Genomic DNA, 24994 nt, shown 5'->3' on the forward strand with positions numbered 1-24994 from the left:
TGGTCATGAAGGCTGGGTCATGACCGAAAGAACGAGATCACGGGTACAAGTGGCCGAAATGGGTTTTCTCAGACGGGTGGCTGGCGTCTCCCTTAGAGATAGGGTGAGAAGCTCAGCCATCCGTGAGAGACTCGGAGTAGAGCCGCTGCTCCTTTACGTTGAAAGGAGCCAGTTGAGGTGGTTCGGGCATCTAGTAAGGATGCCACCTGGGCGCTTCCCTAGGGAGGTGTTCCAGGCACGTCCAGCTGGGAGGAGACCCCGGGGAAGACCCAGGACTCGGTGGAGAGATTATATCTCCTCACTGGCCTGGGAACGCCTCAGGATCCCCCAGTCGGAGCTGGAGGATGTGGCCCGGAGAAGGGAAGATTGGGGTTCCTTACTGGAGCTGCTGCCCCCGCGACCCGATCCCGGATAAGCGGTAGACGATGGATGGATGGATGATGCCGCCCTGCACTGACTGCCGTGGACATCTACAGAAGATTGCAGTACTTCAGGCAAAGATATTTCATCTAGAAGAGAAGAATACAACAATACAATGGACCACAAAGGTGAAGCTACATCTTGCCCCGGAAGCAGAACTTAAAGCCACCCCTAACAAACTAGAACAGGGGTCGGGAACCTTTTTTGGCTGGGAGAGCCATAAAAGCCAAATATTTGTTTATGTATTTCCTTGAGAGCCATATATTTTATCAATTTGAACGCAACTTTATGCGTGCATTTTTTAAGAATAACACGTCTCCGTGTACTAATAGCGGTATCAGTGTTGCATTGAACAGGTGCTCTTTTATTAAATAAACTAAACGCTTAAGTTATTTATCTCATCTTTCAGTGTTTACTGCACGGGTGTCAAACTCAAGGCAATTATGACCTATTTAACCTCTTATGTCTGTTGGTGTTGTTTTTGTTTGTTTTTAGCGTCTTGAGATTGCTTTTAGTTTTGAAAGGCGCTTTACAAAAACAATTTATTATTTTTATTATTATTATTATTATTATTATTATTATTATTATTATTATTATTATTATTATTATTATTATTATTATTATATCCACACGCGCGTGTGTAAATGTGTGCGCTGTGCAGTCAGAGACAGAGCGGAGGAAAGGAGATGGGAGAACAAAAAACAAATTCGCTGCTAAATGTTTTACTTTAAAATTACACAGTATAATTGTTTATTACTTGTTAATCATGTTAAAAAATGTCAGCTCAAAATTGTCTGCGAGCCATATCGCATCATCAAAAGAGCCATATATGGCTCGCGAGCCATAGGTTCCCGACCCCTGAACTAGAAGAACCCGACTTGACAGAAAGAGACTGGCCCCCGCTACCATTATGCCGGCAACGGCTAACATCCACACCCGCTGCGCAACAGTGGATTGTAGCAGTGAACACGGCAAGGAATGCCCCGCCACCACTGATGTCTCTACAGCTGGAAAACAGATCCCTACCGATAAAAACCGAGCCTGGATCGCCACTGGAGGACCCAGCTCGCCTGTCAGTCCCGCGCCGTTCCGGCAGAACGAGACGCAGAGGACCGCAGAAGCTGACGGAGGACGATCAGCGGATCTCTGAGCAAACAGCGGATCGAGGATGTGCGCCGAACAGAGGACCACAGATCACTGAGCCAGCAACGCTAATTATCGGCGACTCTACTGTATCAGGTATTAACATTAACGGTAAGAAAGATATCAAAACATACTGCTTCCCTGATGAAATGATCTGTGACATAACAAAAAAACTTCCAGAAATGCTGTCTGTCCACAAATATGTGAACAAGGTTATTATTCATGCCGGGAATAAAGATATCTCAAGTGGAGAAACGGAAACACTAAAACGTGACTTTACTGAACTGCTAAAAGTTGTAGGCTCTAAAGACATTGAAACATACATCAGTGGTCCCATCCCACCAGCCAGGTCAGGAGTGAATTGTTTTAGCAGAATTTTGGGGCTCAGCAGGTGGCTATCATTTACCTGTCCCCTGCACAAAGTGAACTTTATTGACAACTTCAATCTGTTCTGGCAGCGTAGAGGCCTTTTTGGAAGAAATGGATTTTCTCTAAACAGATCTGGAGAAAAACTGTTCGCTTCCAATATAGATCACGCCATTAGCCACCCAACTTTAGCTAAATGCAAGGAGACACCATCCCCCACACCACCAGATAACCACCATGATGACGTCCAAACAACTGGAGCGAGTGACCTTGCTGCAGTACCAGCCACAACAAGCCTGCACACCAAGGACCCCAGTCCCTCAACTCCACCGCCAGACATGGATGAAGTTGAAATTTTGTGGAGTAGCATTGAGACACCCTCCCCTCCCCCTCTTCCTCATCTTCCTCTCCCTTCCTCCCTCTGATGAACAAATTGGTGAAAGGTGGTCTTAAAATGACACCTCAAATAACCCCCCGCTCAAAACCATCATACCCCACCATCATCCCCCATTCTTCTCCCCCCTCCCAGACGTCCCCCGCACCTCCTCCTCGGCTTATGCCAAAAGCCCACTCATGGACACTCAAGGACATCACCCCCCCCCCCCAAACTGGTCATGCCGTTCCTGTCTTGACTACTACCAGACTAAATAATCAGCGCTCAGCACGCACTGCGTCTGGTTATCTTAGATATATCAGTGCACAGCCAGGACTTTGACTCCTGTCACAGACTCCCTGCAGCTGAAAGTGGCTCCTCTGAATGTCAGATACCTGGCTACCAAATCTTTTTTGATTAATGATATGATAGTTCAAAAGAACTTGCACTGTATGTTTCTAGTTGAGACCTGGTTAAACAACATTACTGGTGTGGCAACACTGACTGAGACGTGTCCTCCTAACTATAAATACTATCAGGCAGTCAGGCAAAATGGGAGAGGTGGAGGGATTGCCGCTATCTTATCAGCGTCGCTTGTATGTAATGACATTGACCTGGGTGAATTTACATTATTTGAATATCTTGCTATTGAGCTCAAAGCAGAATTATCTTTGCTCATCATCACATTGTACAGACCACCAAAATATTCAGCACTATTTCTAGAGGAATTCTCAGAGCTGATTTCACTCAGCATCACTAGATGTGAAAGAATAATCCTGCATGGAGACCTAAATATTCACGTAAATAAGAAGGATGATCCCAACACTAATGAACTTGAAAAGTTACTAGACAGCTATGATCTAAAACAAAATATCAGTGAACCCACTCATCAGTATGGTCCCGTTGTTCCTTGCCAGTTTGTAAACTTTGTTACATGGTGTAGTGTCCTATGGCCCTTGTGCTCCTCATTGGTGTTTTCAGTTTACTTTTTACCTTTTGTATTTAATAGCCTATTCCCTAGTGATGGGCAAATTAAGCTTTTGTGAAGCACTTCACTACTCGAAGCTTCAGGTACAGTATTCTTTACTGGCGAAGTGCAAGGCTGCAGTGGACTTAAAGTATCTAAGACTGAATACCATGTTCGTGGTGGATATTTATTTTAGTTCACCCCTGTCCTTTCCTCCACTCTGTTTCTGACTGTAGGTGCGTGTCACCGCCCTTCACGAAGTACAGAACTATTTAAACATGAGGTGAGATGGCACAGCTGGAAACAATCAGGGGTGGGGCAGACAATCATACCAAGGAAGGAAGTAAAGGGATCTGGAAAGAGGGACAAGAGGAAAGTATAAAATAAAACAGGAAGTGCACAACGAGACAAGATATGAGTGAATCTAACTACAGAAAGAACACATGACAACCACAGACTAACATGAAACTAAACAAAAGCCTGACCTAAACATGAATACAGTTAACATAGTTGACGAGACACAACATTCAGCCGTATGAAACCTTGAAATTCCTATTTAATTACACCTATTGATATTGAAACTTAGCAACCCAAATCTTTGTGAGAATAAAAACAGGTGATGAGTAAGAAGGAAATGTATAACCTGCAGCCTGTTTAAATGTCAACATTTGTGATGGGACAGTTCCATTTAAATGCCAATGTTTGTGATGGGACAGTTCTGGTTCAGTTCAGTTGCAGTGTCACCCACAAATGTTTTATGTTCTGAGTTTAGAAGATATTTGATGACATTTGGAGCATGGGTTACTTCAACTTATCATAGTTCAGGAAATTTGAGACACAACATAAAAGTGTGTGTGTCACTCCAGATGTTAAACAGAGAACCACTTAAGAATTGCTGCTGTCGTGTGTTTGTGTGTTTGTGTGTGTGTGATCATTCTGCTGACATTCTATTTAAATGATATTCCAAAAATATGTCCTGGAGAGCTATCCCAAGAGGTTGCCACTACACACAGCAGATACTTTAAGAATCACCCACGTTCATTCATAGACCAAAGCAGATCTAAGCTGGAAAACAATCCAGGAGAACCGGTTTTGGTTGTCAACACTGAAGTCATTTGGTTTTACACAGCTTCATTCCCCAACATGAGGGTTGGGAGTACACTACATCTTAAAGGACAATATTTTACATTATATTCCACTGCATTTTATCCACAAATTATAAATCAACTAATTATGATAGATTAGTATTTAGTAAAATAATATTATTAGAGATTAAACTACCCAGCAGTAGCCTATATAAAGGAATTAACTCCACCTTTACCAGCTGCAACATTAAAGTGAACACATTAATGCATCAATAATTACAATACAATTACCGGTATATAATACATATTATTCTGAAATGGTCCTTTCTGCATAACTAGTACTTTTACATTTGGTACTACTTTTGTACTTTGACTTTTACTTGTAACAGTATTTATTTACTATGTGGTATTACTATTTGTACTTAGGTAAAATATCTGAGTACATCTGTTTTACACTGTGTTGCCAGAATGTCGAAGGAAAATGTACATTTTATGTAATCAAATGGACAATAAGGATTTATTTATTAAATAAAAAAAATAAAAAGAAATTGGCAACGAGCCACTAAATAGCAAAGCCGCCCTCATCAAGAGACATACCCTAGCTGGTTTAAAAACAACCTATTATTATGATTTACAGGAAGAGGTTGAAAAGGGAGGTGCAAGAGAGAAAGGAGGAAGGATATTGTAGCCTACTTTTCATACAATCATTTCCAGTTTTTGTATGTTTCACACACTGGATAAGAGGGGCATCGGGAATATAAACTGGTAAGAACTGATGTTTCTATAATATAACCATCAACTATAATGTTTTTGGATCTAATGTTGACATGTTGATGTATAATGGGTGCATAGTAGATCCTAGTTTTTTCTTCTCTTTAGTTTTTTTAATAATACTTTATTGACTGAGCCTCAAACGCCACTCTAGCGACTATATTTGAGACTATTTTTCTACTTTCTCTTTCTGATTTACACCAAATGTCATATTTTGTACTGAATTCAAGGTAAAAATTAATAGGCAACTGATGGATATGTGTACTTTATTTTATTCCATTTGTCCATTTTCTTTTACAAAACAAGAACATGCAAAACAAATTAAACTTATTCATTACAATTACATATTTGGTTTAGTCTTTCAAGATTTGTTTGGTTGACTTTCACTTGTTTGACTTCATCTCCTTCACATCTCTTAAAGGGTCTACGAAATGATATTTCGTCAGTGTTATTGGGCTTGGTATATTATAGAGGTTGCATATCTATTGTGAAATGTGCCATGTATATATTTTTAATATTGATGTATTCGTAATAAATCACGATCATAACAGCATAAAAATGACTTCCGCTAACAACAATCGATCGCTGCGACGAGAGCATCAACTTCGGCAATGTTCGGGCGATGACGTCACAAGTAGAATACAGCCGCCGCCAGTGTTCGTCTGCGTTGAAGCGTCCAGCAAAGACTGCTGTCAATTATTACTATTATTATTGTGTTGCCGCACAGGATCTCCGCCAAATCCAGGATCACCGTCACCATCATCCGCATGTTCGCTCCCGTCTGTGTCTCCATCTTGAATACTGTGTCTCGCGCTGCTCTGTTTCCACCACGTTAAACTCGCCCGCATGATCTAAATCCACGACACCGGCATCCTCTTCAATTAACTCCTCCTCTTGAAGGTGCAACGAGTGATGACTCACCATCACTTGATTCTGTCGAAATATCCGAGCCTGAATCCAACATCGCCACGTCTGCTGTGCTGCCGTGCTGTCTGTGAATTCAACTGGTGGACTGTTCTACTTGTGACGTCAGAACACGGCGTCGGGTGTTTCCGGTAGCGGCGATGTAAACATCGGCGGTCGACATACTAAATCGTGATTTATTAAATACTGCGATCATTGTGTCATTAATAACACATCATTGTACACCACAAATAGCATTTACTATCATCAGTAGAAATTCATGTTTATCATTTCGTAGGCCCTTTAAACTGAACTTCTAGTTTATAGGAACTACGGGCCAACACCTAAAATGCTTTATGAATTAATCACTTGCTCCTTTGTCCACGGTCTAATTTGTGTCTCTCTACAGATGGCTGTGTATAAGAGATTTAAACTTTGGGTGGCAGCTGTTGTTTGTCTGATGATGACAATATATTTTATAGTACACAATAACTTTCATGGAGAGCTAATCCAAAAGGTTCCCACTCAACAAAAACTGAGGTAATGTCCTGTGTGTGTGTGTGTGTGTGCGTGTGTGTGTGTGTGTGTGTGTGTGTGTGTGTGTGCGTGTGTGACTTTAAAAACTTTACTATGTAAATGTCTTATAAATCCAACGATCTTTTTCACATAAGGCTGAGTTCTTGTTATCAGCTGTTGGCACTATGATTATGTCTCAATATGGGCATGCAGATGTTTTCAGGCCTGGACTCTGATCCAGCTCATGAAATGTTTGTCAGATGTGACAATGTAAAGTGAATTTACAACAGCCTTCTGTATCAATACGAAACATGCAAATTGCCCTCCTAGCCACGGCAACACCATTTCACAAAAACATAAAAGCTTCACAATTTGGAATTCTGAAGGTCTTAAGTTTCTACTCACCAAATTGACCAAAACCTGTGGGAGGATCTTCAAAAGGTTCCATACCTGTAAGGTATAAAATGGTGGTTTAAAAGGGTGTGTTGTCACAAGACCACATCAATCATCATCGTCATCATCATCATCGATCGAGGTATCGGCTATTTCTTCACAATTCAGCATCACTTTGAAATTAATCCCTATAGAACTTTGAAAACGTTTGCATAAAATACATTAGAATCGCACATTACTCAAAATGGCCAACTTTTGGTTGGGCGGAGCTATTGACAGACAATGTGAAATATCTCCAAAATGATGAGCAATGGGGGTACAAAATTTCACGAATTCCAGTGCAACTTTGTCCCATATAAGGCCTCCACACATTATAGGACACTATGGAGCCCTCTACACTAAATCTTATCAAAAATAGTTACTAGTTTGAATTTTGGTGCAAAGTTTCGTGACTTTTTGTGCATCCTCAAGTCCTCAAATGTGTTAGTAAGTTGAAAATTATCGTACAAAATCCCAAATTGCTGACTCCCTGTCAGGTAAAAAAATACATTTACAATACGTTTTATAATGTCTGTCTGTCTCTGTCTGTCTGTCTGTTTGTGGACAGATTTTGTAACATTTGGCGTTTTTGCTTTCGCCATCTTGGTTTTTCTTAAGCAGAAGTGACACGAGTGGTACAACCGAACGCAATTTTACACAACCAAAATGTTACAATTATCTTTCATGAACTGAAAACACACTGTGAAAGGGTTAAAGTTCTAGGACGAAAACACCTGACGACATTTTCCGAGTTGTGAGATAGTGACCTGTCGATCACGAGGTAGCCCCGCCCTAAAGCAAACCCTGCTTTGTTGTCTATTTTACTCTAAATGGGACCATAATTTACAACATGATCATCATGCTTTATTGAATAAGACTTGAAACTAGAGATTGAGACCATAAAATTGTCAGGAAGTGAGAAGTAAGTGGAACCCCACCAACTCTACATCCTCGACTAGGATCAGGGGAGAGGACGCTGGCGCTGCTTCTTTGCCGCTTCTCCTGCTAGTTCTAGTTTAAGTTTGTTTTGTTGTTGTTAAATGTTACCTTTAAACATTTAACTTGTATCTTCTACGCCGACCTCGTTACATCCACAGAGGCTCCCGTAGAAAGTTTGTTTACCACCAGCCTGGCCCGCCTGTGTCGTCCATTCCTTCCGTCTGGACCACTGTAACACGTCCGCCGCGTCATCAGAGGACTGACACTCTTGGTGTTAGTAGCGCAGGAATCACCCCGAGATCGCTACACACTGAGCAGAGCGTAAAATGTTGGATGGAGTGGATTCCAGTCTACTCCAGACCCTAGAGAAACCTACCATTTCATCCAGAGTCAAAACAAAACCTTTTAATGCACAATCCCTAACATATCATATTTCATACAAGACCACATCATGGACAAGGGAATATACTTTATGAGTCTTACATAAACGTGGCAGCAGCCAGAGGTTTACTCTTCCCTAAATGAAGCCTGTCGCCCTAGCTACAGCTACCTAGATAAGGCTCGCAGCACTAGTCGTGGTGGCGGCTTAGCAATAATACACAGAAAAGAACTGGAACTGTCCCCCTTGCCTCTGCTTGTACAACCCTCATTTGAATGCGTTGGATTTAAATGTAAACCCCCTTTCCCCTGACAATACTTCTCACCTACCGGCCACCCAAACCCAACTCAGCTTTCATCTCAGAGATGCACAACATTCTAAATATACTCTGGACTAACTCTGGCAATAATATAATACTTGGAGGTATAAATATTCCTCCTGTCACTATGCTGCCGAGTTCCTTCACCTTCTGGGCTGCCTCAACTAGGGGATACACACTTGACCTAGTCATCACAAACTCTGCCCCCATCCGTAATCTATTGGTTTACGATCTGGGTGTGTTGGATCACAAGGCCATCACAATGGAGCTGCCACACCTGCTTCCCCACACCAAACCCAAGCGTCAAATCCGTTTCAGAAATCTGAAAAACATCAACCATGAACTCGGCTCTCAAGCATCTCAATCCATCCATCCTTCGTCTACCGCTTATCCGTGCTCACCGGCTGCTCACCAATCTGGGTGTTAAAATGGTTCCTCACCTGAGTTTGAAGCCCACATCAAGCAAACATGCAAGAACTCCTTCTACCACCTCAGAAATATTGCTAAACTCTCTGTCAGATGCTGAAACGCTTGTCCATGGCTTTGTCTCCTCTAGGCTTGACTACTGTAATGCACTTCTCATCGGGATTTCTAGCAAAAACATCCAGAAGCTACAATACATCCAAAACAGCGTTCCTAGGATCCTGATGAGAGTGCAAAAGTACGAACCCGCTTAACGGGTGGTCGACCATCTTGAACATCGTCACATTGATAGAAGCCCATGAACAGTTGTTGTAATCTTTGAAATCAGCTGATTGATATGTTTATTTTTGCGATGATACTCGGTAAAAACGGCATATATCAAGCTATTAGCACTATTTTGATGCTTGCTAACCGGATGCCAAACTCTGACCTTTCGATTGACACTTCATTTGAGCCAATAGGAGCTTCCATGCCTTATCGACAACCGTTCAATAGCCAATGAGTGTCAACTTGATATAGAAGTGCCAGCCCTCTTCTTTTGTTTACAGATAGAGCCAACAGCAGCCCAGTCTTTCGTTGACCCTTGTATCGTATAGCCAATGAACTGCTGAAGCTTTAGACATGTGACAACCATGGTGTTATTTTTACAAATGTTATTATCTTTTCATAATTGTATATATTAATTACAAAATAAACACAAAAGTATTAAAATTAATTGTTTATACTCCACTTACTTTGTGTCATTACTACTGACAGGGAACGTTGGGTATATAATAGTTATTTATAGTAAAGGCCAATAGTTATTTATGGCCTTTTTATCAATACATATTATAATATCTCCAAATGCACAGCTTGAGAACGCCTGGTGTTACTCTTACCTGTCTAATAAGTTAAGTTTTTGTCCCTTTTAACCTGAACTTGGTAATACTTGGTGCTATGTTTATATTGTGTTTTCCAGTTCATAACTACCAGCTATACCCAAACTTCAGGCTGAGTTTATTTTTCTTCAAATTTAGTATATTTAGACCACTATTACTCAGTGCCATAAGCACTTGCAGTGATTCTTCAATGTTTTACAAGAACAACAAGATAGTTATCTTTTGAATGAGACCACAATCATGCAGCTGGTGCAAATGGTTGAAGAGCAGTTTATAATTTACTTTGGGTATGTTGTTTGTAGGTATTTTCGGGTAAATCCCCCCACCCCTTAAGAGGTTAAAATCTCTCTTTTCACCCATCAGTGCATTCACGGAAATGCTGCCTCATACCTCAGAGAACTGCTCACCCCACAAACCTTCACAAGAAACCTCTGTTCTGGAAAGACTAACCTCTTCCATCCCCCCAGGACCAAGCTCCAAACCATGGGAGATCCCTGACTATCAGAGGACACCACAGACTGTGGATGCTTTTTAAATAAGCCTAAAACCCATCTTTTTAACAGAGCATTTTGCTGGACTTTAACCGTTTTTAATGTTTTTATTTTTGATATTCTGCTTTATTATTCTACTCTTTAGCAGTTTGAGTGTTGTTTATAAAAATGAAAAGTGCGCTTATAAATAAAATGTAGTAGTATTATTATTATTATTATTATTATTATTATTATTATTATTATTATTATTATTATTATTATTATTATTATTATTATTAACCCTGGCCTGCTTGACAGTTTGACAGAATACAAGTTTAGGTACACTTCTGCATTGGCTTAACTTTTCAGAACCCGAGGTAGCCGCTTCGTTGGACTTTGTAGCTCTTAGGCGATAATAATACAATGATGAAAACCAAATTGTGACCCTTCACAACTTCCATATGACCCACACCTTTCCAGGTTGCTACCCCAGAGTAATCTTCATCCACCTGGTCCATGCACTTGTCCTACCGGCGCAGTCCTCCTCAAAGATGGCCTCCCTAAGGATCAGTATGAGCAGCTGGTGCAACGTCGAGCTAAAGAGTTCAAACAACACAAAGCCAGGTAGTGGATGTATGCATGGATGAATGGGGTGCTTAGGACTACGTCTGTATTATCCAGAGTGCTGTTTGCTTCGCCTAACTCTCCTCTGCAGTATCCTATCCAGGGTTTTAAAGTACGGTCTTTGACCACTCTCATACCAGGTATGCTGCACTACACAGTATGAAGGGTTGCGGTTTTTACATTACAATAAAATATGACTCAACAGTTAGTTGGAGAAGGCTGGGTTAGACGAATCATGGCGAAATGCATACTTTGTTACAACAAGTCAACAAAGCCAGAGAGGAATGTGTTTACTTATGTAACTGGAGAGTATGAAAGCTCTAGGTCATTTGAATTTCAGGTTTAGCACTGCATGCAGAACAAAGAAGCAGCTTGACTGTTTTTCAGTATGAGCAGCTGGTGCAACGTTGAGCTAAAGAGTTCAAACAACACAATGCCAGGTAGTGGATGTATGCATGGATGAATGGGGTGCTTATATTTAATTACCTTTTTCTTCAGTGGTACTTGGTAATAACATAAAAAAATAAAGGAACTATCTTGTTGGTGATCCTGAGTCAATGTCAATATTGGTGTTTTATTTTTTGTAAAAAGGATAATAATGAGGCAAGAACATTTCAATCTAATAAAGGCACAGCATATCTCTGTAACAACGTGCCATCTGCTCCCTATAATAATTTTTCATGACTATGTCCAACAAGATATTTCATGATTCGTTGATATCATCCCATGAATGTTGTGAATACATTAATGAATAAACCTGTATTATTGGGAGCATATTACCCTTTCTTTTAACCTCAATCTCTGCTTGATTGCAAGGGTTGCACACCCAATTAATACTCAGAGCATATCCGGATGATAAAGTCTGATCATTGTAATCATTGTTACCACATTTTTACAATGTGCTTTACTGATGCGCTGTCCATTTGGTCACTTTCACCTGTTATTACTCTCTCATGAATTGGCTACCCTATTACAGAAAGTAAAACCCAATCTTACCAATATTTTTTATTGTTTGTTTTTAAACAGTGTTACTAGGTACAATTACCAATTGCAAAAAACTCTCTTTTCTCTCAGGTCTGGTCCTAACCCTAACCCTCATTGTCGTATAATTATTATAGTAGTTTTTATTATTATATTGTTTATACAAGGATATTGTCACTATAACATCAACATGTATGTATCAACTCTATACTTCTATACCCTCAACTCTATACTTCTATACTCTTATCACAGCAGCTCATATATCATCATTACTGCTTTAGTTATTGTCTGTGTCTATCCCCCCCCCCCCCCCCCCCCCCCCCCTTTCTCCCCTACAGGACTACGTCTGTATTATCCAGAATGCTGTTTGCTTCGCCTAACTCTCCTCTGCAGTATCCTATTCAGGGTTTTAAAGTACGGCCTTTGACCTCCACTCTCATACCAGGTATGCTGCACTACACAGTATGAAGGGTTGCGGTTTTTACATTACAATAAAATATGACTCAACAGTTAGTTGGAGAAGGCTGGGTTAGACGAATCATGGCGAAATGCATACTTTGTTACAACAAGTCAACAAAGCCAGAGAGGAATGTGTTTACTTATGTAACTGGAGAGTATGAAAGCTCTAGGTCATTTGAATTTCAGGTTTAGCACTGCATGCAGAACAAAGAAGCAGCTACAAGGTTGGTCTGATCCATTCACACACAAGGCAACCTGTAGTAGCAGGTTTGACTGTTTTTTATAAGATGGCTGCTGAATGTTTGAAAATGTATAAAAACATATTAAATGTATTCTATGTATTAAAACATGCCACATGTAGAACACCGTGATGGTTTTATATTATACCCTTTCCTTCCCCCCTTCCCTCTTTCCTTCCTCCCCGCCTTCTAGATATAGAGATAGATAACTTTTTAATAGAACATTTACATTGTACAGCAGCCATCTTGGGGTTAACTTTTGGGAAAAGGGGCAGAAACCTCTCTGCAAATACAGGGCACATTTCCTGAAACTGCTGCAATAGATGCCTATGGATTTTATTTTGAAAACCAATATGTATTGAATTTTATTTTGAACTTGCCAAAAAGTAGGAGTTTTTCCATAATTGCGTTCTTATCATAACCTTTCCTTGAATAGTCTATAATTAAAGGTGATAAATAATATTATCAAGACTTCGCAATCACTATTGGCTTTCAAAATGTCTTTATCTGACTTTAAGTTCAGGTTCTATTGCTGCCCACCTTGTTGTTGCAGCATGTGTTAACTGTGCACAAAATAACCCTGCACATCAACACAGCTGCTCTTTCCTGCACAGACAGCAAGGCCTGTCCTTGCTTTTTCTGATTATTTGATTTTGTGGCTTTTGGTGTGGGACTGGCCTTTCTGGGGAAATGAATAAATATAACACATTTGTTTTATATACATTACAAAATAAATGGTGCCCAAACTGAATGTTTTGCTTTATTTTGAAAACAAATACATTACATCACAAAAGTAAAGACATTTTAAAGCAACGTTTCTAAAATGTTTGATACACTACCAGGGTTTACCTGTAAAAATGTGTGTGCTATCTGTGCATCCCAGCATTACATACTATGTGATAGCCTCTCAGAATCTTAGTTAGTTAGTTACTTAGAGTTATATTTGAATAATTTTTAGCCTTCACCACATTCCATGCGCACCTTCTGTTTTGGTTCATGTATTTGCAGCAGTGCAACGTCCTAAAGGGGTGGGGTGGTTGTTTGCAATGGAACGCAAAAGTTTTGCAAACAACTCAAAAACTCAGAAGAACGCAGAACTATTTATCTTCTCTTGACGTCCCTTCCCGGGCTTCGTAATAAACAGATAAAAAACGATTTAAACATTTTTATTGGTTAAATTGAAATGTTGAGGATTGATTTACTTGTCGACTCTAGGTCTCCTTGATTGTGTCCAAAGGGGTCCTGACCACAGAGGTTCCAGCTGAAGGCGCGCAGGTCCAAGGTGAGATTCAACTAACTTCATATAGGTTGTGGTTCTTGAATAGATGTCACTAAATCTGATTTGGTTAAGCAAATAAACAACCAAGCGCTGACAATAGTGGGTGAGCCATATTTTCTGTGCATTTACTACAGATGATGGACCTTGATATGGCACATGCTGCAGTGTTAATTTGAATGGGTTTTATTACCCCCCAGGAAGTCATTAGTTTAAACTAATTTCCATGTTGTCATTTGCTTAGTCCATCACAGTAAGTGTCGTGTCTTCCATCATTTTCGTCAAGGTTTATATTATTGTCATACATTCAATCAGGCAATGAAGCAGTTACTGCTTCGGACGTCATGTCACATGATTTGAAGCAAGCTTCGAAGCAGTGGTTCTATGGAATTGTAGGGTTTGAAGCACGTATTGAAGCTTTGTCATCACTGCCATCACTGCCATCACTACTGCTCCCTCAGTTTTTGCTTTGTACCTTTTGTTTTTTCAGCTTTGTATAAACTCGCCTTTTGTTCTACACGAGTTCTACGTTTGAGTCCACCTCTGTACCGTACCGCACCGTGACGGATAGATTTAAAGGAAAAATGCATTAAACATGTGACACTACATCATGTACTGTAAAATGCAGTACACATACTTTGGAATTCAGGAGTTGTAAGATGCATCTGAATGTTGCCTTAGTGTAAGTTAAAGCCACTCAATTATTTACACTGAATTACTTTAATATAGTAGATCATCCAATCAAAGCATCAGTCATTTTTGTTAAAATCATATGAAATTATCTCTTTTTTTACGCTGTGGCAAAAACGTGACAGGTGTTGGTGAGACCAGACTGATAATGGAGTCGAGCAGCCTGGTGATCCTCAATAAAATGCTGGCTAAAGTGTCCTATACCAGCACTGTATACCATATACACACTGGAGACCTCGGTAAGCATCTAAGATAGTGGAACTGAACTAGAAGAGAATATCTTTATTTAAAAAATCTGTCTTTACAGAAAGTAAATGCAAAATGTAGTTTGTCTTGATACAATAATTGTAATCAAAATGAATTGCAAAGGTTTAGCTGTCAATGTGTTGTACAAGTACATGTGCATAAGTGTGTGTTTCTGTGTGTGTGTATTGTTCAACTAGAATTAGTCAAATGAGTTCCTCTCTGGGAACCATCACCTTATCGTGGTGGAGAGGTTTGTGTGTCCCTATGAACCTGAGAGCTGTGTTGTCTGGAGCCTAGTACTCCTGGTAGGGTCTCCCAAGGCAAATTGGTCTCAGGTGAGGGGCCAGACTAAGAATGGTTCAAAAACGACTTCATGAAAGAAAGGGAAAGGAAAGGAGAGACCCTGCCCGGAGGAAGCCCGGGGCCCCCGTCTGGAGCCAGGCCCAGAGGGAGGGCCCGACAGCGAGCGCCTGGTGGTCGGGTTTGCCACGGAGCCCGGTCGGGCACAGCCCGAAGAAGCTACGTGGTGCCTCCCATCCATCCATCCTGTGGGCCCACCACTCATGCGAAAAACCGCTGGGGTCGGGTGCGCTGTCACACGGGTGGCAGTGATGGTCAGGGACCTCGACGGACCAGACCCGGGCAGCAGAGGCTGGCTCTGGGGACGTGGAACGTCACCTCTCTGTGGGGGAAGGAGCTGGAACTAGTGCGGGAGGTGGATCGCTACCAGTTGGATCTGGTGGGACTTGCCTCCACGCACAGTCTTGGCTCTGGAACCGTACTCCTGGATAGGGGTTGGACTCTATTCTTCTCCGGAGTTGCCCAAGGTGTGAGATGTCGGGCCGGGGTGGGGATACTCACTAGCCCCCGGCTGAGCGAAGCTACGTTGGAGTTTATCCCGGTGGACGAGAGGGTCGCCTCCCTACGCCTTCGGGTTATGGGGGGGAAAACTCTGACTGTTGTTTGTGCCTATGCCCCAAACCGCAGTTCTGAGTATTCGGCCTTCTTGGAGACCCTGAATGGAGCCCTGCAGGGGGCTCCAGTAGGGGACTCCGTAGTCTTGCTGGGAGACTTCAACGCACACGTGGGAAACGATGGAGACACCTGGAGAGGCGTGATTGGGAGGAAGGGCCTCCCTGATCTAAACCCGAACGGTCGTTTGTTGTTGGACTTCTGTGCTAGTCATGGAATGGCCATAACAAACACCATGTTCGAACATAAGGATGCTCATAAGTGCACATGGTACCAGAGCACCCTAGGCCAAAGGTCAATGATCGATTTCGTAATCGTATCATCTGATCTGAGGCCGCATGTTTTGGACACTCGGGTGAAGAGAGGGGCGGAGCTGTCGACTGATCACCATCTGGTGGTGAGTTGGATCAAGGGGTGGGGGAAGACTCTGGACAGACCTGGTAAACCCAAACGGGTAGTGCGGGTGAACTGGGAACGTCTGGAGGAAGCCCCTGTCCTGGGGATCTTTAACTCACACCTCCGGCGGAGCTTTTCAGCTATCCCTGTGGAGGTTGGGGGCATTGAACCTGAGTGGGCGATGTTCAAAACCTCTATTGCTGAAGCTGCGGTGATGAGCTGTGGTCTCAAGGTCTTAGGTGCCTCAAGGGGCGGTAACCCTCGAACACCGTGGGGGACCCCGGTGGTCAGGGAAGCCGTCCGACTGAAGAAGGAGTCCTTCCGGGTTATGTTATCCGGGAGGACTCCGGAAACAGTTGCAGGGTATCGAAGGACTAGAAGGGTGGCAGCTTCTGCCATGTCAGAGGCAAAGCAGCGGGTGTGGGAGAAGTTCGGAGAAGCTATGGAGAAGGACTTTCGGTCGGCACCAAGGTGCTTCTGGAAAACCATCCGGCACCTCAGGAGGGGGAAGCGAGGAACCATCCAAGCTGTGTACAGCAAGGGTGGGACCCTGCTGACTTCAACTGAGAAGGTTATCGGCCGCTGGAAGGAACACTTTGAGGAACTCCTGAATCCGACTAACATGCCCTCTATGGTTGAGGCAGAGCTGGAAGCTGATGGGGATCATCGTCAATTTCCCTGATGGAAGTCACTGAGGTAGTCAAACAACTCCACAGTGGCAAAGCCGCAGGGGTTGATGAGATCCGTCCAGAAATGCTGAAGGCTTTGGGTGTTGAGGGGCTGTCTTGGTTGACACGCCTCGTCAACATTGCGTGGAAGTCTGGGACAGTGCCTAGGGGTTGGCAGACCGGGGTGGTGGTTCCGCTATTTAAAAAGGGGGACCAGAGAGTGTGTGCCAACTACAGGGGTATCACACTTCTCAGCCTCCCTGGTAAAGTCTACTCCAAGGTACTGGAAAGGAGGGTTCGGCCGGTAGTTGAACCTCTGATTGAAGAGGAACAATGCGGATTCCGTCCTGGTCGTGGAACAACAGACCAACTCTTTACTCTTGCAAGGATCCTGGAGGGGGCCTGGGAGTACGCCCATCCGGTCTACATGTGTTTTGTGGATCTGGAGAAGGCGTATGACCGGGTCCCCCGGGTGATACTGTGGGAGGTGCTGCGGGAGTATGGGGTGAGGGGGTCACTTTTGAGGGCCATCCAATCCCTGTACGCCCAAAGCGAGAGTTGTGTCCGGATACTCGGCAGTAAGTCGGACTCGTTTCCAGTGAATGTTGGCCTCCGCCAGGGCTGCGCTTTATCACCAATCCTGTTCGTGATTTTCATGGATAGGATATCGAGGCGTAGTTGTGGAGGAGAGGGGTTGCAGTTCGGTGACCTGAGGATCTCATCGCTGCTCTTTGCAGATGATGTGGTCCTTATGGCATCATCGGTCTGTGACCTTCAATAGTCAGTGGATCGGTTTCGCAGCCGAGTGTGAAGCGGTTGGGATGAGGATCAGCACCTCCAAATCTGAGGCCATGGCTCTCAGCAGGAAACCGGTGGATTGCCTACTCCGGGTAGGGAATGAGCCATTACCCCAAGTGAAGGAGTTCAAGTACCTCGGGGTCTTGTTCGCGAGTGAGGGGACAATGGAGCAAGAGATTGGCCGGAGAATCGGAGCAGCGGGGGCGGTATTACAGTCACTTTACCGCACCGTTGTGACGAAAAGAGAGCTGAGCCAGAAGGCAAAGCTCTCAATATACCGGTCGATCTTCGTTCCTACCCTCACCTATGGTCATGAAGGCTGGGTCATGACCGAGATCACGGGTACAAGCGGCCGAAATGGGTTTTCTCAGACGGGTGGCTGGCGTCTCCCTTAGAGATAGGGTGAGAAGCTCAGCCATCCGTGAGAGACTCGGAGTAGAGCCGCTGCTCCTTTACGTTGAAAGGAGCCAGTTGAGGTGGTTCGGGCATCTAGTAAGGATGCCACCTGGGCGCCTCCCTAGGGAGGTGTTCCAGGCACGTCCAGCTGGGAGGAGACCCCGGGGAAGACCCAGGACTCGGTGGAGAGATTATATCTCCTCACTGGCCTGGGAACGCCTCAGGATCCCCCAGTCGGAGCTGAAGGATGTGGCCCGGAGAAGGGAAGATTGGGGTTCCTTACTGGAGCTGCTGCCCCCGCGACCCGATCCCGGATAAGCGGTAGACGATCGATGGATGGATGGAGTTGCTGTGGAAAATGTTTGTCCAGTTTGTGTATTGTTCTTGGATTCACTAGCTGCTAAATGTGCTATTAATAACTAATTTATAACTAGTAATACATCTTAGCTGTCGTTTTCTTTACTTAGCATCCTTCCAGTTTGAGAACCATGAAGCCGTGTTTCCTATTACCATCAAACAGCCTCAACTGCCAGTCCTGTACGACATGGGAACAGGTAGGAGTGCACTCAACATGGTGGTCTCTGGGGGTTCAAAAGCCAGTTAACATTCAATTAGTTATGGCAAGAAAGTGCTTCTGCTTTGTGGGATGAACTATTGGAGCATCAATCAGTGATGTCACATAAAATATGCTGTCTAGTATATTTACCACTAGTCAAATTTAAGATAAGTATCATAAAAGATACAGGAATATGAAACTGTTACTAAATTTAGTATTTTTATAGCATTTTTTCTCAGTCATAAAACAACACTGCTCCGTATCATATGTTAGCAATATTCACCAATTATTTTAAACTGACACATATACAATAACTGGCTTTAGATTTTTTTTTTCACCAGTCACAAGTCTTGAAAATGAACAAAAGCTCAACTCATTAAGGGAGGCTAACAAGGCTAACAAGCTAACAAGTCAGCTGGATCAGCTATGAAATTATCCATTCTTAGTTTGAAACACAAACTTAACATATCTATCCAGGTCTGAATACAAAAACTATTCGCTAATCACAGGAACAGTGGTTCTCATAATGTCGTCAAGTGTCTTTTCTTGAAATAACTATTTTCTCTCTCTCAGATATCAGCTCTCACGTCACCATCACCACAAAGACATTCCTGCGCTACACAAAACTCAAGGTGTTGTTGAGTAGCATCCGGAAATTCTACAGCAACATAAACGTCATTATTGCAGATGACAACTTTGAACCAGAGAAAATGAATGGATCCAACATCCAACACTACATCATGCCTCCAGCACAGGTACACACACACACACACACACACACACGCACAAGCACACGCACAAGCACACGCACACATACACACACACACACACACAAACAAACACACACATCATTGTTAGAAAGAGTTTGCTGTTTGTGTGTGAATACAAAGCTTCAAATCTTGACGTAATTCATTGATCATCTTATGGTTATTGATCATTCCTGTTGTATTAGACTCTCATTTTAGATTTCAGATACATTTAAATTGCGCATGCAAAGTATTAACCACATTTATTTCCAATAGCTTATTGACAATAAACCATATTTCATACAAATAAATAAATCATGACAAATGTGTGTATTTTTATTTATTAGTTTTTCATAATCATATACTATATATATTTATTTAAGTGGCAATTTATTTTGTAGATCCAATAAACTACATGTATAAATATAAGTAATTGTCAATACAGACTGAATTTGTTTGCAGGTAATCTTTTGATGTATTAAACTTCCAACATTTTGCAGAGCTTGAGTTATTTAGGAGAAAATCTAATCTATTATTATATTTAACCAGTGAGGCTGGTTTTAACTTCACCTTGTGAGACTGTCATTATGGTAAAAAGTGCTCCTGGAACTACCACAGAGGAGGATTTGGATACTTTGTCAGGTGTTTATATTTCTGTCTGATTGTGTCACCGTAATATCGCCCTGAAATATGTTTCCTCCTTCAGGGCTGGTTTGCTGGCAGGAATCTGGCTGTCTCCCAGGTAACCACCAAGTACTTCTTGTGGGTGGACGATGACTTTGTGTTTACGGAGAAGACGAAGATCGAGGAGCTGGTGGAGGTGATGGAGGCGATCCCCGAACTGGACGTGGTGAGTATGAAATGGCAGCTTGTGTTGATTATTTCAAGTAAAATGTTTGCAGGTGTTTATACGTCTGTCTGTGGACATAATTTGTCACTGCGATAGAATCACAACCATCCAGAAACAAAACGTTACAGATATTGTTGAGCGTGGTCTGAACAAGGGCAGCAGAAGTAGAGGGTTTCACGGTTGGTTTGAGCCCATTGCTAGATGTTCTCTAGTTTTATTTCTGTAGGTGTTAACAGATTTATTTTGTACTCAATGGAGTTCTCGTAGCATTAAGTTACTCACTTTGCATGAAGGAGGAGTTTCAGCCTTTTGCTCAAGAAATTACTTTCTGAATCCTCTCCACATTTCTTCTTTAATTTGATCGATTTGTTTTAGTTTGTTTTTCCGGCATACAGTCTCTTCATATGAGCTCCACATCAGGAAAGAAAGTTGGAGACTTGCTTCTGTTTGCCTACTGTTTATCTTTCTAGGTGAATAGAATAAACAGCAGGCAATCAAAAGCAAGTCTAGAACTTTCTTTCTTCTTTTTCTGAAACTCTTTGATCCGTCAACTAGAGCCTGTCCATGCATGAATTTGGAAAGAAGCAGTTATACAATGTAAATGTAGCCAATTCATAACCTGTTCTCTGGTATCTCTTTTCTCATCAGCTTGGCGGGTCAGTACAAGGGAACCAGTTTTATTTCTCTCTCATCTATGAGGAAGGAGAGGAATCGGAAGGTGGTTGCCTGCACAGGAAGTCTCAAGGGAAGTTCCAGTCACTTCCTGGTTACCCACGATGCTATCTGGCCAGTGGGGTGGTCAACTTCTTCCTGGCTCGTACAGATGCCATACAGAGGGTGGGATTTGACCCTAAGCTCCAGAGGGTAGCGCACTCGGGTAAGTCTAGATCCAGACGGAGTTTGGAGTCCATGTGGCAGTAAGTCCATACTCTTTCAGTTTTTGTTGACTGTGATACAAATATGTGTTTTTCTAAAAAGCCAAATGTCTGTCTCTGACTCTAGAGTTCTTTATGGATGGCATGGGCTCCTTGCTTGTTGCCACGTGTGGCCACGTGTCCGTTGGCCATCAGTCCAAAAAAGACCTCAATGTGAACCCTGCTCGCTACAACAGCTTCAGAAACCCTGGTGGACAGGACAGCAACTTCAAACTGCAGCTTCACTTCTTCAAAAACCACCTAAAGTGTATTCTGTATGGATAGAAGACCACGAGTGGTCATTGAGATGTTTGTGTTCATTTATCTTCCTTCTCGGTTGTTTTTATTGTTTGTTCCTTTTGGATTAGTTTTATTACGCTGTAATAATGATGTAATGGCAATGGTGCATATATATGAATAAATGATAATAACTATAACGATAATAATTATTGTTATTATTATTTTAAGAAAAATGTCTTTACTTTACAATAAATATGTCTGTGTAATGTGTTCCTGAATAAGTTACTTTTGTGATACTTTGACCAAATTAACTGCAAAAGTATGACTGGCATTATATAATGGAAGTGGGTAATCTGTTGTGGTTGATTTCTTACATTTATATATATATATATATATATATATATATATATATATATATATATATATATATATATATATAGAGAGAGAGAGAGAGAGAGAGAGAGAGAGAGAGAGAGATATATATATATATATATATATATATATATATATATATATATATATATATATATATATTTCTATATATATACAGAAAAAATAATCAAGTGAAACAGCTTTGGTCTATATACACAGGATGTTTGGTACAGAACAGCAAATGATGAAACAATAACAATTTTTTAAAAAACTATAACTATATTTTTTTGAAAAAAAGAAATTACATTTGACCCACCAGTGATAAATTAGAAATTGTACACTCACCTGTGATAAATTGTCAGTGCCCACTTGACTTGAATTAACCAATGAATGATGACTTTATTGCTTAACCTCTTATAAGCTGTGTCTCAATTCAGCGGCTGCGACAGGGGTGTCCCATTTTGGTGACTCCTTCAAATACAGCCGACAAATGCAGCCTTCTTTTGCTGGATTTGGAGGCTACATCTGATGTATCTCAGGTATCCCAAGATTCATTGTGCCCCCAGAGAAGTTTTTTTCCGACGAAAAATGGCGCCCCCTGACCGAGCAGTAACGGCAAATGGATACTTTTAAATGTAAGTATTGGTGCAATGTAAGGATGGACAGACTCTTCTCTCTGCTGGAGAAACTTGTTGACAAATTAAATGTAAATTAATTGAAATAAATAATATATATAATGATGAATATATAGTGTATTTAATTTACATGAACTATAAATGAAAATTAATGAAAACTTAATTGATTTCAAGGTTCAAGAAGGATTTATTATGTGCATATGATTTATTAATTTAGAAAAGGGATTATTTAATTTAGAAATGTACCTATCAATGAATGGAAATGAATGATCGAACAAAGAAAATGATTGAATTGTTATAAACAGAAAAATATTATAAAACAATATAACAACATTTACAGTATACAGTTTGCTGCTGGACTTAGATGGGCTGTCACAATAAAGCCCCTGGTGTCTCCTGATGGGGGGGCAACATCTGGGGTGGTCTCCCCTCTACTGTCTAAAATACATTATGCGCCGGTGATAAAGCATATCGTCAATCAAGTTTGAAAAAATAAAAATGCCATCAACCGTGCTTTTATAACTTCTGAGAGTTGCTAGGCGACGGGAGCGGCAAAAGGTAGGGGCTTGAACAGCTGGTTCCCAACCTCTAAAAACCGTGAAGGCTGCAGACCTTGAATTGAGACACAGCTACAGTGTGGGGGCATTTACACGAAAATACCTACAAACGACATACCCAAAGTCAATTATAAGCTGCTCTTCAACCATTTGCACCAGATACATGATTTTGGTCTCATTCAAAAGATAACTCTCTTATTGTTCTTGCAAAACAGTGAAGAATCACTCCAAGTGCTTGTGGGCAGGAAACACCCCGGTGGCGAGTGTGGAGACTCAGAAACTGTAAGACATGTCATAATTTCTTCAAAGGAGGAAGCAGTTCAGAAATCTGGGAGCAACTGTATTTACTCGTTAAATGCTTAATCTGGATAATTGGAATAAAATGAAGAAACTGATGAAATACCTGCACAGTATTGGACCGTATAAATTATAGTTTAACAAACATTAACGTTAGAGGGCAGCACCATTGCAGCGAGTAGTCTGCCGAATCCAAAGAAGAAGAAGAAGATTTGACTTCCGGTTCATACGACACCAAGCAGCCGTTTATCCAAGCAAGACATGGCGGAGAAAGCAGAAGAAGTATCCGCTAAACCTGCACTTACAGCGGCAGAAAAACAACTCCTCTGCTGCCGACAGGAGCTCGTCTACTGGAAGAAAAGCGCTTCCCTTTGTCAGGTAAATTAATCCATATTGGAAAGACTATCGTATATATTTGTTTACCTCAATCAATATATATATATTGATTGAGGTAAACAAATATATACGATAGTCTTTCCAATATGGATTAATTTACCTGAAAAGGGGGAGTATTATATTGAGTATTATATTAATAGAGTATATTCATAGCATTTGATTCAAAGGCCGAATGCCGACTCCAATGAAATCCATGCAGATGTGCTGAAACTGATATTCTGAACTAAATAAATATGAAGGAAATAAATATAGTTTAACGATTATAGACGTGTATAAAATGAGCTGAAGTATTTCCAACACATACAGTAGACGCTATGACAGTAGCTAAAGTGTTTACCGCTAAATGAACTGTAAAATAAGGTAATGTGTGTAAAGGATGATAATAATAATAATGATGATAATAAGCTTTATGTAAGAATTGCAGGTCAAAGTACTTGCACTGCAAAAACATAAAACATTAGACAGAATAAGAGCAAATATATCCTGGTGACACATAAATATATCACCACTCCTGTGAGAGACACTGACTCCATGAAGCAGAAACTGGACCTCTTCGTGGTGAAGTCTGACTACACAGGGAGGTGGTACCCATAGGGGCGCTTGTCTCACCATCAGTGAAGATTCAACAACCCGAAGTTTTAGAAGGGGACTGTGAAATGGGGGTCAGTCATCACAGGAGGGTGAGTATAGCCCTGTACACCTGAGACTGCACAACCACATCAAATTTGATTTCTATGACGTAATAACCTGTCCCTCTCCCCTAACAATATGCAGAACAGGTCAGGTGGGCAGAGGAGCACATCTGCGCCACGGAGAGGAGTGACATGTAAGAAAATAAATGATTGTGATCCATTATTCCTCACCATCGTTTCATCGCATCCCAGAGATTAGAGACTGTTTGTTTTAGGCAGCTGAGGTTTTAGGAGCAGGTCCACAAGGACACTTTAGGATAAAGGTAGAAAACAAGAAGACTGCAATCTCCAAGCAGTCAGTAGGAAAGGATATAAAGTTACTACAGTAAGAAATAGAATAGCAGGGAGACAGGATATGTGCAGAAGAATATGTGGTTTGACTGCAAACTGTATACCACTAGCTCAGTAAATATAGTGTGTGTGTGTGTGTACCAGTCAGGCCCCTCCTTGCTTTAAGCCCAGTCCCAGTAATACTCGGACCAATAACAGAGTAAACCTGTCTGTTAACAATGATGCACAGTGTAACAGAACCACTCAGCCCAATTTGCAAAAATCTCATTAAGAGATTTCCAACTCACAGAACCAATAGCACAAGACAGAAATATGTGCA

At 41.6% G+C, this 24994-nt stretch overlaps 1 protein-coding gene across 1 annotated transcript; it reads left to right on the forward strand.

Moving 5' to 3' along the window:
* The first annotated feature begins 5075 nt into the window (after positions 1-5075).
* On the forward strand, positions 5076-21635 carry LOC115011845 (beta-1,4 N-acetylgalactosaminyltransferase 2-like). The gene is made up of 11 exons (XM_029437090.1): positions 5076-5119; positions 10865-11008; positions 12328-12434; positions 12635-12672; positions 13903-13969; positions 14779-14892; positions 18597-18683; positions 19259-19440; positions 20138-20281; positions 20930-21158; positions 21284-21635. Exons 1-11 carry the CDS (start codon positions 5076-5078, stop codon positions 21478-21480), a joined length of 1353 nt encoding a protein of 450 aa, XP_029292950.1. The 3' UTR covers positions 21481-21635.
* Positions 21636-24994: the final 3359 nt, after the last annotated feature.

Source organism: Cottoperca gobio, chromosome 8, assembly GCF_900634415.1.
Source record: "Cottoperca gobio chromosome 8, fCotGob3.1, whole genome shotgun sequence".
NCBI lineage: Eukaryota > Metazoa > Chordata > Actinopteri > Perciformes > Bovichtidae > Cottoperca > Cottoperca gobio.

What these genes read in the sequence shown, in the direction of transcription:
- LOC115011845 (XM_029437090.1), top strand. Translation starts at nt 5,076, where the DNA reads ATGTTTCACACACTGGATAAGAGGGGCATCGGGAATATAAACTG. An exon ending in GGCATCGGGAATATAAACTG is followed by an intron (nt 5,120 to 10,864) that starts GTAAGAACTGAT and finishes ACACCTTTCCAG; the next exon opens with GTTGCTACCCCAGAGTAATC. An exon ending in TATACACACTGGAGACCTCG is followed by an intron (nt 14,893 to 18,596) that starts GTAAGCATCTAA and finishes TTCTTTACTTAG; the next exon opens with CATCCTTCCAGTTTGAGAAC.